Source organism: Octodon degus, unplaced genomic scaffold, assembly GCF_000260255.1.
Source record: "Octodon degus isolate 3935 unplaced genomic scaffold, OctDeg1.0 scaffold00045, whole genome shotgun sequence".
NCBI classification, from domain to species: domain Eukaryota; kingdom Metazoa; phylum Chordata; class Mammalia; order Rodentia; family Octodontidae; genus Octodon; species Octodon degus.
Genome location: NW_004524621.1, coordinates 10871429 through 10884991, shown reverse-complemented (window position 1 = coordinate 10884991; position 13563 = coordinate 10871429). Strand labels below are relative to the sequence as shown.

Below are 13563 nucleotides of genomic sequence, written 5' to 3'. Positions count from 1 at the left end.
GGTACCGCGCTCCCTGCGAGGCGCTAGCAATGGCGGGCGCTGCTTCGTTCTGGCTAGTGCTGGGGCTGTTGCTTGGGTGTCCGCTACTCGAAGTTCTCGGAGAGTGCCCCAGCCGCTACTGCAGAGCACATCCAGGTACCAGCAAAGGCTGCTCATGGGAGGCTGGAACTGCCTGGGCAGAGTCTCCGCTGTGCTGACGGCTCTTCGCCCCCTCCCTCCGCAGAGCACCGAACCCCGGTGGGCCCTGGGGCCACCGAACCCTGGAGGCGACTGGCGCCTCAGGACCAGCGCGAGCGGGCCAGGGCGCTACCTTGGGGGACCCTGTACACTGCGTGCGTCGTGGCCTTTGTGCTGTACAAGTGTTTGCAGGTGCGGAGCGGCAGTGAGTGGGGTGCCCCGGGCCCGAATCTCCAAACGGGGCGTCGTGGTATAAAAAAAAAAAAAAAGACAACGCCTGCCGACTGCCTGTAGAACAAAATAGTTTCTTGGCTTCCTCGCAGGTGCTTTTGTTTTTTGTTTTCTCCTTTGGTGGTACTGGGGATTGAATCCAGGGTCTTCGCAGAACTATATCCCTAGCCATCTTTATTCTTCTTTTTTAAACAGGGCCTTGCTAAATTGCCCAGGCTCCCTTACTATGAGGACACAGAGAAGTTACTGGTTATTGCAGGCGCCGGATAAATACAGACCGTCACATTTCATTTTCCACAGTCCAGTGAAGAGCGAGCCTTTCTTGGGGGTCACCCATTGTCTTTAACTTCTTCAGTGCGGTTCCCAGCGAGGTTCCAAACTTGGCACAAGTGCTTGATTTGCTGCAGCCACAGTGGACCTAGAATTCAAACCACCAAGTAGTCCCAGATTCTCCTTGGGAAAGAGGCCCTGAAACGTGAACTGACAGTACATTTTGGTGGGTTGAAACTGCTAAAATGGAAAAGAAGTACCGTCCAGGGCTGTGTCTTCAGCCTGGATCCTATCACTTGCTTTAGGAAATAAAATGGTTGAAACTGGAGATATGAAATTAGAAGAGATAGCTAAAAATGATCCCAAATAAATATGATAGGCAGTGGTGAGTCTGATTTTTTATTTGAGACAGGGTCTTGCTAGGCCTTGAGCTCACTTTGTAGCCTAGGCTGGCCTCATATTTGGGACCTGCTTCATCCTCCTGAGTGCTGAGTCTGATTTTAATGATAAATTTCACAAGATTAAACTCTGTTCTATGGGGGCTGGTGAGATGGCTCAGTGGTCTAAAGCACCTACTTAGAACAAGCTTAGCAAAGCACAGGGACTACTGTTCAATCCCCCAGCACCACATGCCAGCCAGCCCCGCCCCCTGGTGGGCTGAGCTGGCCACACACACACACACACACACACACACATAAATAAATAAAATTAAAAAAAAAAAAAAAACAACTCTGTTCTGTGGGTCCAAGTATTGGTCAGGAAGAAACAGCTTACTTAGTAGCTGTGAAAAGCAGACCTTCCACCTGACTCCTATGGAAATTCATTATGTGATGAGACCACTTCCCAAATCAGTGCTCAGAACGGAAGTATTGTGCTTCATCTACTGGAAGAATTTTATTCTCATCAGGGTAGGGTTTCAAGAGCACTTTATGTGCTCAATAAAGCACATACAGAAAAACATGAATTGAGCACTAACAGAAAAGATTGATGATTTTACACCACAAGACTGGAGAAGGGTTAGGGGTGTGGCGCTGTGGCAGAGTCCTTGCCTAGCAGGCAGGAGGCCCTTAGGTTTGATTTGACCATACAGAATGGGAAGGAATGAGTCTTCAAATTCCTGTAAGGCTATCATGTTGACGAATAGACGGTACTTGGAAAGCACTAACTTATCAGCATCATGGAAAGAAAAAGACTGTGGCTTCATAGTGACAATCAGCTTTATCAAATGAACTTTCTCATTCCTAGAAATGTTTCAGCATTGATCACATGTGGGGCATACTGATATGTTGTGTGAAAAGATGGACTGGAAATGATTGTGATTCTTTGAGCTAAAATAATTTTTTCAGTAGTTTTTCCACCAAAAACTGTGCTTCTCTCCTTACTGCCTTTAGAGACAGATAGTAGAGAATCTTGCTGTTGTAATATTGCCCTTTCTTTCCTCCACAACAGGGCAAAGATGAGGTTGCAGATCTCCAAGAAAAAAGCAAGAAGGAATCATTGCAGTCAGGTGAGTTCAACTGTCTGTGCTTGGTGATGAGAGACTGGGGACAGCAGAATATGAGTAACCATGGCCCCTCCCCTCTCCCTCTTTAGAGCAACAGCTGGCCCAGTTGACACAACAGCTGGCTCAGACAGAGCAGCATCTGAACAACCTGATGGCCCAACTGGACCCCCTTTTTGAGCAGTGAGAATTTGTGGGGGGAATTTGTGGTAGGCGGGAAGAATAGGGACAGATTGGGTAGGCCCTGAGTGGGTATTTCTGCAGCATGACTGCTCTGGTTGGAACCCAGCGGGAGCTTTTGGATAAGAAACTACAGACCATTCATCAGCTTCTCCAAGACTGCAAGCCAGAAAAGGGTGTGCACACTCCAGAGTCAGGTAAAGCGTTGGGAGTAGAGTCTGGTAAGGGTAAGATAAAATCTTGGAAACTGGAGCATGCTGATCTTTCCCTTCCCAGAGGCCAGCATACCCTTTCCTGAGGATTTACGATTAGATGAGGAAAAAGAAGAAGAGGCTGGTGACAGTCAGGCCTGCAAGGAGCCTGTGAACTGGAACCTAGCTACTTCCTGGCAAGTGGAACAGGGTCTAAGGAGAAGATGCAGCAAGCCTGTGACAAAGGGTCTCAGGCACAGCCCCCTCCAGGAAGAAAGGATAACTCCTGCAGGTCTAGTAAAACCAAATCTGTTCTTGTAACTGGATTCTCCTGTGTACTTTTCCCTCACCACTGATCATACATACACCCATACTAGGTGAATAAGGATAGCCAGGCCTCCTTGAAAAGCTCTCCTTATTAGGACATAAGAAGCTGCCTTCCAGATGAGAACAGAGCAGAGGGAGCTGCAGTTCTTTTCCTAGTATTACTGAGGCCACCAGCCTTCACAACCCAGAAATCCCTTTTCTCATAGCTGAAACAGAATGATCTTTTAAATAAATAAATAAAAAATTTTATTAAAATTCAGGGGAAAATAAGTTATACCATCACATTAAAACGGTCTCATTTTAAAAAAAGTCACATTTTCAAATTTTCCATCTTGATAAACAACTGATCATAGATAGCATGACCTTATCAGTCCCAAAGCCCCTATGTTGGAAGGGCTGGTTCAGCTTATGTGCAGTTGGGTTACAATTGATTTCCTAATTCATTCTTTCTCCCCCCAACCCTCCCCCCCTTTTTTGGGGCAGGATCTCACTGTGTAATGCAGGTTAGCCTTGAACTCTTGGGTATCCCAGGCTGGCTTGGAACTCACAGTGCTCCTCTTGCCTCAGCTTCCCAAGTGCTGGGACTACAGGGTGGGGCCAGCACTGCACGGCAGGGATGGAACCCCAGCCTCTGCTCTATGTCTGCCTAAGTAGGCACTTGAATCCGCTGAGTTGATTGGCCGGCCCTTGGTTTCCTAATTCTTAAGAGCTGGTCTGATGACCCAGAGTAGCTTGGCAAATACAGAATTACCCTTGTTAAACTAGGAAAGTTCATGAAAAATTCTCTTTGTTAGAAGATCCTTTTGTACTCTTGATTCTGACCTGTCCCTGAAGTGTCCTGACTTTTGGAATTTGTAAGGTTCTTCTACTTCTTCTGGCTGCTGTGGTGAAAATACAAACAGTTCAGACATTAGCAAGAGCACTCTTGAGACACAGTTACACGGAGACTTGGGAAAGGTTACAGGCAGATGTCGGAATGAGCTAGCATCAGACACTCATTGCAGTCATGGCACTTGCACAGCATTCTTCTCTGGGAAAACACAACTTACCTGATAGCCAGAGTCAGACTCTTATACCAGTGTGAGAGCTCCTCCTGGTCTGTGGACATAAGCAGTAGCTTCTCACTGGGGAAGGAGAGCTAGAGAGAGACTGCCTCTTAGTGCATGGTTTAGAAAATTCCAGGCTAAAGCCCTCTTTGTTGCCATAGAGGTAATTCAGGGATGAGATAAGAACTAAATATGAAGGCCAGCTCTTCACTGTCTTACCTTTCTCATTGCCATGAAGAGGGACTCAGGCCAAGGGGATAAACAGGTCCATAAACATTTGAAATATATTTTTTACCTAATGTTCCTACTATTACTTACACTGAGTAGTCCACCACAAGGACCTCCCGAGTGGCCAAAGACCCTGCAGAGTTGACACTGGGCCATGGGGTAGAGGGCCCTGCAGGCAAAGGTGCCACCCTTCAGCAGGTGCAATGGGGGTCGAGGCTTGGCCATGAGAAGCACATCAGAGAAGAGGAAAAACATCCGGGGCCGAGGCTCCCCAGTGGGAGGCACCACCAACAGCCAGCCTTGGTGTAGGAACCAGCGTCCTAGAGAATGGGAGGACTGTTAACCACAAGAATGGAAGAAAAAGTGGAGGAAATGGTATGTGCTGGCTTTAGGGAGAGGTAAGCGGTGGGCAGTTGCATGAGGGGGAAGTACATGGTCAACCTGAGGTGAGCCCCTTTGCCTGGCGTCCACTGAGCAAAGCCTGGACACGCCGAAGGTGCTGGTCATTCCTCTGTTTCTGACCAATGGTGCGGACTCTCTGGGCAGTCTCACTTATCAGCCGGGCAGCCCCTGGAATAACATCCTGTACATCATCCCCAATACATTTTGACTTTGGGTGACTGATGATACAAGAGGCTCTTCTGGAGGTGATTTAGGTGGTGCCTATTTTCTTGAAAGGCATTTATAAATAAGGATGCTATACATAGTAATGGAAGATAGAGACCTACCCAACACTGGCAGCACAAAACCAACAAAAGCAGTGGTGGAGAGGAGAACCTACGTGTGAGCTGTTGGTGGTCAGGGCTGTTAGGACCTGTGTTTTCAGCCAAAGCAATGATGAGATTTTCATACCTGGAATTGGACAATGGGAAGTCTACAAGAGGGAAAAGAGTGAAACTCCCTCTGCCTCTGCTTGACAAGATCAGTCCACCCACATCCTTCACATACAGGGCCAGGAAAGGACCTGCTTCTGGACATTGTGTTCCCTTCTACCTGGGACGCAGGTCAGGTTAGAAGATAGTAAATTAAGCCAAGGAAGATGTCAGCACTTAACTCATTCCCAGGAACTGAAATTCTAGCTGGGTATGGTGGTATATGCCTGTAATCCTGGCTCTTGGAAGGCTGAAGCAAGAGGAGTGCTAAGAGTTCAAGACCAGCCTGGGCTACATAGAGTTGAAGGCCAGCTTGAACTACATAACAAGACTATGTATAGGGTTAGCCCCTCCTCTCCACATACCCTGTGTCAGACCCTGGTGCAGGCCCTCGTACTCCAGTGTGGAGTTCCACATTTCCATGCCTGACACTGCAGATCCCAAGTGCTGAGGATTCAGTTACTCAGGTAATTTGGCCCAGGGGAGGTGGGGGGATAGACCCCTTGTTCTCTCACAAAGCTGAGGGCAACCGTCAGTCTCAAGAGGCTGGTGGGTCAAGGGAATTCACTCACTGCTGGAGCCGCTGCAGAGGCAGAGGGAGCAGGTCCTGAAGCTGAAGGCCTCCAAACTGAGGGCGGCCTTCCTGAAGCCTCACAAACCTCCGGAAACGTTTGTTTTTCTTTAGCTGCTCCTAGAGTGAAGGGAAGAGAGTTTTGGCAGCAGGGAGACAAGCCACTCCTATCATGCCCCTCATAGCCTTCATAAGTGGTGTGCTCTTGAGAAAAACCTGGGCTCCTTATTCCCAGTGCTGGGTACCCAGAGGGCTCTAAATGCAGGAACTGAATGAAGATTAAGGAGCAAGCAAGGAAAAAGGGGGTGGGTCTGAGATCATCCCCAGTTACCTGTAGGGTTGCCTGGGACCTCTCTGCATTTGCAGCAAATTTGGCATAGAGCTCCAGGTGGGTGCAGAAGCCTTCTAGCCCCTGTCCCCAGTGTCCTTCTTCCAAGTAGGGAAGCAACTCTCTGTGGGCAAGAACAATAAAAGGGCAGCCCAAAGACGACTCAAGCACACCCTCAAATCTTCTAACCTTCTAAGTGTCCCATTTTGCAGCTGGTGAAGCGGGCAGGTTAAGGCATTGGGCCAAGGTCACAGCTGTGAGAATTGGCAGGCTCCAACTATGAACCTGTAATTCTGCGCTGGGCCAGAGGCAAAGCCCTCCCTCTTTTCCCTGTGTTCTTTCTACTCACTGGCTGGCGCCATAAATGAGCTCCCAGCACCCAAACAGAGACTGGCGCTCTGGAGGTTGCAGGGTACCCTTGGCCTTCAGGATCCCCAAGAAGTACTGTGGAAGGAGAAAACACGGGGATCTGATGAGTGGAGAAAAGGGCCAAAGCCATCGCACAAGCAGAAAGTGTAGCGCCAGCCCGAGCTCCCTACGTAGAGGCAGACCATCCACGACCCACCAGGCTTGGGGGTCAAGGAACTTAGAGGCCCTCCCACACCCTCGGGTTGCCGCTCCGCAGCCGGGGGCCCGCACCGTGGCCACCAGCCCCAGTTGCTCCTGATAGCGCCGCTCGGTCTCCAGCAGCTCCCGGGCGGTGCAGGCACGTTTCCGCTCCCATCGAGCACGCTGCTCCAGCAGCGGGCACCGCGCGCCCTGGCCGGGGTTAGCCATTGCCTGACTAAGGCCGGGATATTTCCGGCTGGAGCCCGCTGGAGATTCAAATCCTAACCGCTACGGGGCGGAGCTACAGACCCGAGGAGAGCGCAGGACGGAGCATGCGCAGCAGCCCCGGACCCTCCGGGGCGCTTTCTGTGCGGCGGGAAGCGGCTGGTGTCTGGCTCAGCTCGGAGAAGCAGCCAGGACTTGGGAGTCCAGAGACCAAGGAGGTACAGCTATTGGCAGAGCCTTGGTGCCCTGTCTGTAGAAGTGGGAATGGAGCCATAATTAGGGTGCATATTCTGTCCTGGATCCATGGCAAACACAGAAGGTTCAGTCTTTCCAAAGCTTTCACTACTTAGGAACCTTCTGGGCCCTGGACAAAAGTAATTTTTAAGCTACTACCGTTTTTCATTTCATACCGATGGAAAACCAGACAGTCCACTAGCTTCTGCCAGGCATCAGTAACATAGTAGTTTGAATCTGCTGTAATTCTGATCCATAGCAAAAGCTTTGAGGTGGTACAGCCTTGTCAAAAATACGTATACCGGGGGCAGGTGAGATGGCTCAGTGGTCTAAGGCACCTACTTAGAACAAGCTTAGCAGAGCACAGGGACCTCGGTTCAATCCCACACACACAAATAAAAATACGTATACCAGATCTTTTAAAAACTTAGGCTGGGGGAGATAGGGCAGCAGCATTAAGTGCCTGCCTCACAAGTGCAAGGTCCCCAATTAGATCCTTGGTACTGGGGAAAAAAAAAAAATCTTACTAATTAAGAGCCGGCCAGACAGCGGTTTACAGTGCAGGAACCAGGGTTCAATCTCCAGTTTGGTATGCCAGCCCAGCCCACGAGGCAGGCTGAGACCACAATTGAGACCCGGGGGGGGGGGGGGGGGGGGGCACTGCGGAGTGAGGGGGGCGGCCCGAGGGGGGGGGGGAGGGGGTGGCACGCCTGTAATCCCAGCTCTTAGGAGGCTGAAAACAGGAGAATCACTAGGAGTCTGATCTGTAGACCCTGTACTGAATACAAAAGAAGAACAACAACAATTTAGGGCCTTTCTGGCACGCACAAGGTCCTGAGTTTGACTCCTGGTACCAGAACAATGAAAAAATGAACGCAGACCTTTTGAAAAATTGGAATTAGCTCTGGAAGATAAATTGGCAATGCCATTTTGTTAGTATGTGCCCAAAATCTTCAAATGTGCCTACATTTTAGACCTAGAAGTCCTAAGAAATGCATCCTAGGGGCTGGGGAGATGGCTCAGTGGAATAAGTGCTTCCCTGGAAAGCACAAGGGCCTGAATTCAATCCCCAGTTCTGCCAAAAAAAGAATCCTAAGAAATGCATCCTAACTAGTTACATGAAGGGGACCGGGAGATGGCTCAGTGGAATAAAGCGCTTCCCTGGCAAGCGCAAGGGCCTGAGTTCAGTCCCCGGTTCTGAAAAAAGAAATATATGTACCAAAATATCTAGCAAATACTGTTTATAACAAAAAATTGGAAGCCATTTAAATGTGTAGTGCTAAGAAACTGCAGGAAAACACACAAATTACATTACTGAGAGCAAAAAGCAAGCTACAAAGATGTATGTGTAATATGATCTCTTGTATACAAATAAATGAAAGGTTGGAAGACTAAACAATCAAAAGCAAATTGTGGTTTTAATCTCTGAGCAAGGAGACTGAAGATAATTAAACAAATATGTATTAGCACCTAACCTGTGCCACATAGTGAATCGCTGAGATGAAAGGTATGAACAGGGGAACTTGTTAGCAAACTTTTCTTCGCCTGTCTCAAAAATCCTGATTAAGCATGCATTATTTTATAATTAGGAAGTGTATTTTTTTTCTTTTTTTCTTTTGTTTTTCTTTTCAAAGTTTTATTGATAAACATATAGCAATGAGACAGTTTCAAATCAAATCGAAAGTACAGTTTCAACAAATAATACACTGCATATGTTCTTCTTAGTGGTTAATTGCTGTACAAGATGCAGACTTGTGATCCTACTTACAAACACCATTAGAAAAAATCATTCTATTCATTACGAGAATGCAACTATATATCTATCCCAACCACTTTGAATACACAGATACAAAATGGATATTCATAGTTATACCCCAATTTTTTTAAGTTCCATTGTTGAATATTATAGGTGTGTAAACTCAGCAAAATATTCTAAAAGAGTCCTGTAGCCCATAATAGCATTGGGTCTTCTGTTTAACTGGCAATGTCAGAAATTATTGACCTGAGTCCCCCACAGCTCAACATAACAACATGGCTTTACTTCCTATATTTCGTCTTCATACTTTTCTATTGGATGGTTAAGACCAAGGTAAAGCAGGACCTGTGCAACAAGAGTCGTAGGTTTTTGGTCTGAGAAGGTCAGTGAAATGCCCTCAGGATTTATCCTGAGATCCTGTACCTCAGATTGTAGAACCTTGGTCAGTGAGGAAGTGTATTTTATACTAAAATGTAAAAGGGGAATTTTAGACCCCATTCTGAGCATTTTGGACTCTTAGGAATCTGGGCTCCAAGCCAAGAACCAAGGGATTGTCAGGGTTCTAAGCTCCCCTCTAGCTCTGACATTCTAAGAATTCTGAGAATGGAAAAATGCTGGTTTAGCCCAGGAGGAAAAATAAAGCGTTTGGACAGACTGTATCTTAGGTTAAGATCCCAAGAGAACTGGTGACACCAGATAGGGGAAAGACTAGTTAATAATGTCCCCACCCCCCCAAAAAAAAATGTCCTACAAAATGAGAGACAGTCACTAATAGCTCAAGTAAGGAAAAGGAAAGATAGTCCCATGGTAATTAGCACTATGAGCCCAGGAGGTGAGAACAAAGCATGACGCCCCGGGCACCACTGGTGATGGGTTTGTGTGATTATAGTGCCAGTGTGTGTGTTTGAGTGGATGGAAAAGAGGTGGGGACTACAGTTCAGGTAGCAGAGTGGGGGTGGGGCATGGGACTGCCCAACTCTGAAGGAAGAACAGGACAAATCTGAAAAGATACAGTGACAATATTCTGGGCATGAAGACATCCTGTGTATCCATTTCAGCTCTACCCTATTGATAAAGGACTAAGTGGTGTCCCCATAAAACATGTCCATACCCATAACCCATACCCAAGCCTCCAGAGCCTGTCAATGGGTGGAAGACCAGGTGGGGAATGGGCTTTGCAGATATAATGAAGGATCTTGATATAAGATCTTGGATTACCTCAGTGGGCCTTAAATCCAATGACAAATGTCTCTAAATGATATCCCATGGATCTGGGCATGGTGGTACACACCTATAATCCCAGAACTCAGGAGGCTGATGTAAAAGGATTGGCACAGGTTTGAGGCCAGCCTGAAGTACATAGCAAGCCCTTGTCTTTTAAAAAATAAAAATTGGGGGCCAGGGAGATAGCTCCGTAGAATAAGTGCTTGCCTGGCAAGCACAAGGGCCTAAGTTCAATCCCCGATTCTGCCAAACAGTTTTTTAAAAATAATTTTAAAAATACAGCTATTTGGTGGGATAAGCGCTTCCCTGCCAAGCCCAAGGGCCTGAGTTCAATCCCTGGTTCCACAAAAAATAAATAAATAAATAAATAAAATAAAAAATACAGCCATAGACAAGAGGAAAAGGCCTTGTGGTGGAGGCAGACATTATTATCTTGCAGCCATAAGCAGAGGAGACACCAGATTCTTGAAAAGGCAAGGAAAGATTCTTCCCTAAAATGAGCCTGGGGGCTGGTGAGATGGCTCAGTGGTCTAAAGCACCTATTTAGAACAAGCTTAGCAAAGCACAGGGACTGCGGTTCAATCCCCCAGCACCACACGCCAGCCAGCCCCACCCCCTGGTGGGCTGAGCTGGCCACACACACACACATACACACACAAATAAATAAATAAATAAAATTTAAATAAATAAATAATAAAATGAGCCTGGACCTGTCAACAGCTTGATTTCAGACTTCTGCTTTCTAGAAATGTGAGAAAGTATACTTCTGTCATTTGGGGTTTTTTGGTTCACTGTGTAGTTTAGGCTGGCCTTGAATTCACTATGTAGCCCAGGCTGGACTCAAACTCACAGTGATCTTCCTGCCTCAGCCTTCCATGTGCTGGATTATAGACTTGTGCCGCCACACCAAACTCTGCTTCTGTTTTTTTAAAGATATTTTGTGGTAATTTGTTATGGAAGCCCTAGGAAACTTCTGATGCAGATGGGGCAGTGGGCCCAGACTGCAAGTCTGCCTGAAGGCCCCAGCAGCACTCTGATCTTTGTTCCCAATTCATGGCTAGAGAGAAGGGAATTTTTCTCCTACCCAACCAATGAACAGCTCCTTTCTCTGCAACCCAGGGTTATTCAGAAGCATGTTTTAGTAACATGTTCCTCAGTGTTTCATGACACAGACCTAATGTCTAAAAATGTAGGCTTAAACAACTGCAGAGTGGTCCCATGCTGGGTGGGAGGGCACTAGTTGGTTACTCTTGAGTACATACTGTCCTAATCTGAGGAGACACCAGACACAAGAACTCTGGGAGCTGTGAAGTGTTTTAGGGTCGGACAGACTCTCATCTGTGACAATCTGATCCGGAATTAGAGTGCACATCTCCACCCAGACAGAGAATGGGCCACACAGAGAGCAAGGAAAGAACTGAGCTGTAAGGAAGATGTTTGGAAAATCAGTGAGCTGTAACTGAGAGTGCTGCATCTACCCTATAGGCAGAAGCTGTAAGAATGAAACAAAAGTATAGTGGAGCCCCAGGAAGGTGCAGAATACAGGAATGTGGAGCACTGAGGAAAGCTGCTAGAGAGAAGCCATGAGGGCTACAGCCACAGGCAGTGAAGGCCCTAGGGGCCGCATAACCCAGGCCCTCTGGCATTCACATCGCATTACCACAACTTGTCCTGGGGGCTGGACATGCAATTATGGAATTTAATGTTTCCTTTCCAGGTTTTGGGCTTCCTTTTTTTTTTTTTTTTTCGGTACCAGGGATTGAACTCAGGACCTTGGGCTGGCCAGGCTGGCACTTATGCTGCTATCTCCCCAGCCCCCATTGGTTTCTTTCTTTTCTTTTTTTTTTTTTTTACTTAATTTATTTTTATTTTTAAAAGTTTTTAAATTTTATTTTAGAGAGAAAAATAAAAATAAAACAATTTCAAAGTAGGCTAGTAGGAGAGTAACAATAATTAATGCATTATGTATTGTTATCATCATTGACTTTTTAATGTATTTAGTACAGGGTCTCACTACACACATCAGACTCAGTGATCCTGTTTTTAGCCTCCCAAGGGCTGGGATTACAGGTGCGTGCCACCATGCCCAGTCTTAGTCACCACCACAGTGTACCCCAGGGGAGGGGCCGGCATGCCGGGATCGAATCCAGTCCTTGGTCCTGCCTACACAGGTGCTTTAGTCCACTGAGCTATCTAGCCGGCCTCTTCATTGACTTCTGTCTGCCTACTAGGCTGGTTATACTTACTCTCTGCCATTGTATATTGGAAGTGTTTTCACTTTTTTCCAATTTTTACAGGGACTTGTGGGTAAGAGTTTGCTTTAAAAGTGTGAGATAAGATGTGGGACTTGGACTTTTGAGTGATGCTGGAACTGGTAGGCCTTTGGCAAATGCAGAGCTTAAAGATGGACCAATAACAATTTGCATAGAGATGTGCATGAGTCTTTTGGTGGGCAGAGGCAGAAAGTTATGGTTTGTAGCTAGATATTCCTTTAACCCTTTCTGTAATCATAGGTGGGACCTTTGGAAGGTGACGGGATTGTAGGGGCATTATAACTGACTTGCTGTTAGGAGGTAGGACCTCCTCAGAAGAGGTGGTCACCATGGGTGTGGCCCAGAAGGTTGCATCTCCCTTCTCAGCCCTCCTCCTGCTTCCTGCCCACCATGCTGTGAGCAGCTCTCCTCAGTCCTGCTCTTCTGCTATGCTGTCCTACTATATAGCAGTGATAGATGTCGGGCTCAGTGATGCAGAAAATAACTAGGATACATCCCCACACACACACACTTCAAAGATCACACTTTTAACATTATGCTCATCCCATTTCTCTGGGAAGAACAGATAATACAATGCATGAAGAAAAAAATGAGAAACAAGAGAATACTGGGAAACATAGGGTAAATCATGATATTCTCAAAGAGTTTCCTTCCTTCCGTCTTTCCTTCCTTCCTTCCTCCCCCCACTCTCCTACCCCTGCCAACATTGAGATTGAACCTTCTCACTGAGCTACATCCCCAGCATTTATTTTATATTTTTGCTTGTTTTTTTTTTTGTTTTTTTTTTTCTGAGACAGGGTCTCACTAAGTTGCCTAGACTGAGCTCAAACTTGTGATCCTCCTGCCTCAGCCTCCCAGAGTGCTGGAATTACAACCATGTACCAGCATTCCTGTCTTCACATACAGTTTTGCTTCAAATTTTAATTATTTCTAAGATAAGACAGATATATTCTGTCTTGCAGAGGCCCATCCAATTCAGATGTATCACATGCCCTCCATGTGTCTGGGTCCAAGCAAGGTGCTGACTGACAACACGGCTGACTATCCAGAGTACATGCTGACCCAGGTATGGTATCGCACACCAGTAATCCTGGCACTTGGGAAACTGTAGTAAGAGAATTGTAGGGGGTTTGACACCAGCCTGGGCTACATAGTGAGTTGAAGGCCAGCCTGAAGTACAGAGCCAGTCCTTGTCTCAGTAAACAAACCAACAAAAATAAACCAGAGTGCTTGCTAGATCTGACTGCCGTGGATGGCTCTGAATTTGGATTAAGAAAGGCAATCTAGAGGGGCTGGGGAGATGGCTCAGTGGAATAAGTGCTTCCCCGGCAAGTGCAAGGGCCTGAGTTCAATCCCCGGTTCTGCCAAAAAAAAAAAAAA

At 46.8% G+C, this 13563-nt stretch overlaps 2 protein-coding genes across 3 annotated transcripts in view; one reads left to right on the top strand and one right to left on the bottom strand.

The window, feature by feature from the left end:
- Ccdc107 (coiled-coil domain containing 107) lies at positions 1–3380 on the top strand. Its single transcript, XM_004631992.2, has 6 exons — positions 1–135; positions 224–369; positions 2128–2185; positions 2272–2362; positions 2444–2556; positions 2636–3380. The coding sequence occupies exons 1-6, from the start codon at positions 30–32 to the stop codon at positions 2869–2871; spliced, it is 750 nt and encodes a 249-aa protein (XP_004632049.1). The 5' UTR covers positions 1–29; the 3' UTR covers positions 2872–3380.
- A 99-nt stretch (positions 3381–3479) lies between these two features.
- The window catches only part of Arhgef39 (Rho guanine nucleotide exchange factor 39), a 15820-nt gene continuing 5736 nt past the window's right edge, over positions 3480–13563 (bottom strand). For both annotated transcript variants that reach the window (XM_023715965.1, XM_004631991.2), the window contains 9 exons: positions 6562–6946; positions 6272–6366; positions 5926–6046; positions 5596–5714; positions 4933–5003; positions 4593–4721; positions 4242–4471; positions 3927–4015; positions 3480–3758 (listed from right to left, as the gene is read on the bottom strand). In XM_023715965.1, the coding sequence (XP_023571733.1) occupies positions 3743–3758; positions 3927–4015; positions 4242–4471; positions 4593–4721; positions 4933–5003; positions 5596–5714; positions 5926–6046; positions 6272–6366; positions 6562–6699 (1008 nt within the window). In that variant the 5' untranslated portion in view covers positions 6700–6946 and the 3' untranslated portion in view covers positions 3480–3742. The remainder of the gene's footprint in view (positions 3759–3926; positions 4016–4241; positions 4472–4592; positions 4722–4932; positions 5004–5595; positions 5715–5925; positions 6047–6271; positions 6367–6561; positions 6947–13563) is intronic.

What these genes read in the sequence shown, in the direction of transcription:
- Ccdc107 (XM_004631992.2), top strand. Translation starts at nt 30, where the DNA reads ATGGCGGGCGCTGCTTCGTTCTGGCTAGTGCTGGGGCTGTTGCTTGGG. An exon ending in CTACTGCAGAGCACATCCAG is followed by an intron (nt 136 to 223) that starts GTACCAGCAAAG and finishes CTCCCTCCGCAG; the next exon opens with AGCACCGAACCCCGGTGGGC. An exon ending in TGTGCACACTCCAGAGTCAG is followed by an intron (nt 2,557 to 2,635) that starts GTAAAGCGTTGG and finishes TTCCCTTCCCAG; the next exon opens with AGGCCAGCATACCCTTTCCT.